The sequence below is a fragment of the Tinamus guttatus genome, unplaced genomic scaffold (genome assembly GCF_059628265.1).
Source record: "Tinamus guttatus ecotype Peru unplaced genomic scaffold, ASM5962826v1 Tinamus_guttatus_pri_ptg000634l, whole genome shotgun sequence".
Lineage (NCBI taxonomy): Eukaryota > Metazoa > Chordata > Aves > Tinamiformes > Tinamidae > Tinamus > Tinamus guttatus.
This window is the reverse complement of record NW_028289168.1, coordinates 854,754-859,467: the sequence shown is the minus strand read 5'-3', so window position 1 is coordinate 859,467 and position 4,714 is coordinate 854,754. Positions and strand designations below refer to the sequence as shown.

The 4,714-nt window shown below is 52.0% G+C and overlaps 1 protein-coding gene across 1 annotated transcript; it reads right to left on the bottom strand.

Moving 5' to 3' along the window:
• Positions 1–457: 457 nt before the first annotated feature.
• Positions 458–1,072, bottom strand: LOC148592140 (olfactory receptor 14C36-like). Its single transcript, XM_088535604.1, has one exon. The coding sequence runs from the start codon at positions 1,070–1,072 to the stop codon at positions 458–460; it is 615 nt and encodes a 204-aa protein (XP_088391730.1).
• Positions 1,073–4,714: the final 3,642 nt, after the last annotated feature.

Sequence of the window (4,714 nt, the reverse complement as noted above, 5' to 3'; positions counted from 1 at the left end):
TGTCACAGCTCTGGCCATGTAAATGCAGCACCATTCAACCTCTACACTATACCTGGACACTGATAAGTGCTTCCCAAATCCACCCCTTGATCTCTGTAGAGATCATTACAAGATGATGAGTTTTTGATGCTGAACCCATGGAGCAAGCAGCTCAGAAGGCCCTTCTGGTTTGCAGTTTCTTGGACTTATTACTGACACCAGCTTTGAAGAAACTCCAGCCTTCAGGCAGTGCACTGAGCAGAACCTTTTCTATTACATAGGAGTCAGTGGGGGAGCCTGTCCTGATCCAGCATTTGACACAATTTAATGGACTAGGTGAGACAGAGCGGTCTCAGAATAAATACCATGAATCGAAGAACTTGTGTAGCAACATGATAACCATTATTACTACTAATGAAAGACAGAGTAAAAATAACATGACGAAACAGTGCTCAATCTGGTTGGGATACAGAAAAAGTCATTTGTGGAGAGAAGTGGCAATTTTACCACTGCTGAAAAATGTCCATGAAATCACTTTCCTAATGGCATCCTTGAGCTCCTTGTTCCTCATGCTGTAGATGAGGGGGTTTACTGCTGGAGGCACCACCGAGTACAGAACAGCCAACACCAGATCTAGAGTTGGGGAGGAGATGGAGGGGGGTTTCAGGTAGGCAAAAAATGCAGTGCTAACAAACAGGGAGACCACGGCCAGGTGCGGGAGGCACATGGAAAAGGCTTTGTGCCGACCCTGCTCAGAGGGGATCCTCAGCACAGCTCTGAAGATCTGCACGTAGGACACCACAATGAAAACGAAACACCCAAAGACTAAGCAGACACTAACCACCAGAAACCCAACTTCCCTGAGGTAGGAGTCTGAGCAGGAGAGCTTGAGGATCTGGGGGATCTCACAGAAGAACTGCTCCACCACATTGCCTTGGCAGAGTGGAATTGAGAATGTGTTCCCGGTGTGCAGGAGAGCATTGAGAAAGCCACTGGCCCAGGCACCTGTTGCCATTTTGACACAAGCTCTGCTGTCCAGGAGGGTCCCATAGTGCAGGGGTCTGCAGATGGCAACGTAGCGGTCATAGGCCATGACTGTGAGGAGAGAAAACTCTGCTGACATTAAAAAGTTAAAAGTTAAGACCTGTGCAGCACATCCCCAGTAGGAAATGGCCCTGGTGTCCCAGAAGGAATTGGCCATGGATTTGGGGACAATGGTGGAGATGCAGCCAAGGTCGAGGAGGGAGAGGTTGAGGAGGAAGAAGTACATGGGGGCGTGTGGAGGCGGTGGTCGCAGGCTACGGCTGTGATGATGAGGCCGTTGGCCAGGAGGGCAGCCAGGTAGATGGCCAGGAAGAGCGAGAAGTGCAAGAGCTGCAGCTCCCGTGTGTCTGAGAATGGCAGGAGGAGGAACTCGTTGAAGGAGCTGCTGTTGGGCATTTTGCCCCCAGTCTTTGGGCACTGTCCAAAAAAGATAAGACATTGAGAAAAAAAAAACTCTCTAGTTGCTCATTTTTCATACATCCTTCCCCTATGCACTCTCACACTGCCTCTGTCTTTCCTGAGAGGTTCTTTTTCTCAGTACTTTGCTTGAGTTCTGCTTTGCACTGGCTGAGTGTGCTGTGAGGAGCAGGGACCTCAGCCGCTGGACGTCAGGGGGTCTGTCCTGCTGTACAGCACTGGTAATCAGGGAACAGAGGTGATGAGCTTGACCATTCACCATTTCTGTCAGGTGAAGTCCCCTCAACACATCAACGAGCCCTTCAGCATCTTCCCTCCCAAATATAAAGAGGGTGGTTTGAGGAACAGAGTTTCATGGAATTGCTCAATATTTTTTATTTGATTGGAGTTGTGCTTGTCATCCCTGGGGAGTGTTCCTCAAAATAGACCTCTTTGGCATTTCTACTGAGTCCAGAGAGGAAATCATCCACTGTCGTTATGTGCAGATTAGGGACATCTCATTTGTCTCTTAGACTATTTCCCAGCTGTTCTATGCTGGAGGATGATCACACTCCTCTACTATACTAACAGGAGATCAGACCTTGCAGAGGGCAGAGGAGTCCCATTTCACAATGCAGATTTTCAATTTCTCGCCCTTTCTCCATACACCGAAGAGGGTCTTCTCACTCCCCTTATGGCAACAGCACACAGGGCTCTTTTCAGCTGCCCATAGACAGATTCTCCCCAACACCTCCATACCCTCAGCATCTCTGCAGCTTCCTCACGGGTTTCTCTTATCAGTGAGGATGGGTTCTCCTTAAGGGAGATACGGCTCATTTCCCAGCCCTGTGCACTGCATTTCATGGAGCTGCACAGGACAGAAGGGGGATGGAAAAGCTCCTTCCCTGCAGATCCCTCTGTTCCACAGCTTGCAACATCAGCACCTGAACTGCAGCGGAAAACACCCAACCCCAGAAAGCTGAGAACAGGAAGAGGAGAATCCTGGACAGGAGGGGAAACAAGGAGCTAGACCATGACACTGCTACCAAGGCAGGCAAGGAGAGGCACAGAGAGGCATCCTGGAGAGCCTTCACCGTACTTAGCTGGATGTGTCACCTCGCAGATGGTGACAGTACAGAGCAGTGACGCCGAGCCCCTTGGTGGGGCAGCAGGAAATGGGCCCGTGGCAGGAGAGATGCCCCTGGATATGGATGGAGGTCTGGCTGCAGAGGAGGCAGCTCCTGCCCTGCACTTCCCGCCCCTTCCCTGCCCATCTCTGCTGCCTGGAGCTGCCCCTGCCGGCAGCTCTTCCTCTGTCCCTGTGTCTTGTCCCTGCCACGACTCACAGATCCCATATCACCCTCCATGTGTTCAGCTCTGCCCTACAGAAACCTCCTGGCTCTGTGGCCACAGGTTGTAATGAATAGGTCACATAAAGTCCTCCGAAGCCACAATGATGATGGTGATGCTTTCTGCAATCTAAGGTGGGGATGAAGCGGCTTGCTGAGGTTTCTTACAGACCTCTTAATCCCTCACTGCCCTAATCCCTGCCAGGTGTCTCTCATCTCACGCAGAGCTTCTCCCTGGAGGCCCATGGGGAGCTCCCCAGGCAGGCTGAGCGCTGCCCCTCGCAGGCTGCAGAGTCACTGCCCCGGGCACACAGCAGGCGCAGGGACACTGCTCTGAAGAACAGACCTGGCTGCACTCCCTGCCTTCACCCCCTGCAACGTCCCTGCGAGAAGGAAGCAGGATGCTCTGTCCCTGTGACAGTGTGACAGGGAACGCCTGCCCTGCCGCATCTCCTCAGCATGCTCTGCCCTGAATAATCCAGGAGAGAGACTATTAAAATCCCAGTGCATAATGGCATGGACTCTGAGCAGAAGTCCCCTCCAGAAAGCTCAACAGCATTGCCCTGCAGGCAGACACTCACCATGTAAACGGCTGTGAAGATTTTGCTGTGCACTGAGTTCTGCTCTGTTCCCCTCGCTCCAAACCACCATTTAGCCCTCGCTGCCTTCTCTCCTGTGCTGTCCGCAGCAGCAGGCAGTGCCCGCAGCCCTGCTGCTCTTGGCACAGGAGCTGCTCCTGCACTCAGCTGTCTCTGGGCAGTGCTGCCAGGCTGCCACGAGCTGTCTCCGTCCCAGGAGCCTGGCCCCGCTCAGGAGCAGAGGAACCGCTGAACTCACCAATTTCTCTGTCCTTCGTGCTGCCTTCTCCTGGGAAAAGTTCACTTCAATAAACTAAAATAATCACCTGTTGTCCTTTGCTAATGATTGGAGAGAGATTATTCCAACATGGCAATTTATTGCATCAAAGGATGACTATTTATGAAAGTTGGAAATACCCCACTCTGGAAGCCTCATTTCACATCCCTTAACTAGACAGAAGACCGAGGAGTGGACAAATAGGGAGTTAATTGACAGATGGTTCAGGTGCTGATTCAGAAATATCAATCTGGGCAGTACCTGTCTAGGCCTGGATCTGAACTTGTATTCGGATCCCTCCTCTAAACTCCACAAATACAGCAATGGTGGGATTCCCCTTGCCAAAATTGAAGTGAGCAGAGCACAGAGATCTGCCCACGAGCTCCTTGTCAAAGCTCCACCACAGTCACTGGAGATGCAGGGTGAGAGTCAGCAGTTCCCACAGAAACCCCTGGTGACAGCAGAAGAGACTGAGGAGGTGCAAGGCATGTGTCAGTGCCTGCTTGCTCTGATGGAGCTACTAGGAGACCTGCATCATCCTAGAGCACGAGTTGGGGAATTGGCCATCTTGGCCATCTGAAATGATCCCAGATGCCAACTATGACAACAGCGACACTCCCCATGAAGCTGAGGGGACCCAACAGCTCTTGTAATTCAGTGAAGTGCCTTGATTTGATGTCACAGAAAAGTGCTGGCAGGGCCTTGTCTGATGCCTGGGGTGTCCAGCACAACCACACGTCTCCAGCAGATACAGCAGGTCACCTACAGGAAAACCATGTCCCTTGCAGTGACTGCTGGGCAAGAGTCCCAGGGCATCCTGGTTTCCATCCTGTACCCAAACAAACACATTCCAGCACTGGCTGTAGGGAAAGCCCATCCCATCTACATCCAGGGTGCTGCATAAATGGGAGGCACCCCGGCCCCGCCACGTCTCTGCTCCAGGCTCTGCACTCTCAAACCCTTCTAGCTCTCCTCCCCTGAACTCCTCTTTATCACACCACATGACATGAACAGGTAAAGGGCCCCGGGTGGCTGCATCAAAGGCTGTCAAGGCCCATGAACATCTTCAGTGGCACCTTGTTCTTCCTGAA

Excerpts from the sequence above, each read along its gene's own strand:
- LOC148592140 (XM_088535604.1), bottom strand. The coding sequence starts at position 1,072 with ATGGCCTATGACCGCTACGTTGCCATCTGCAGACCCCTGCACTATGGG.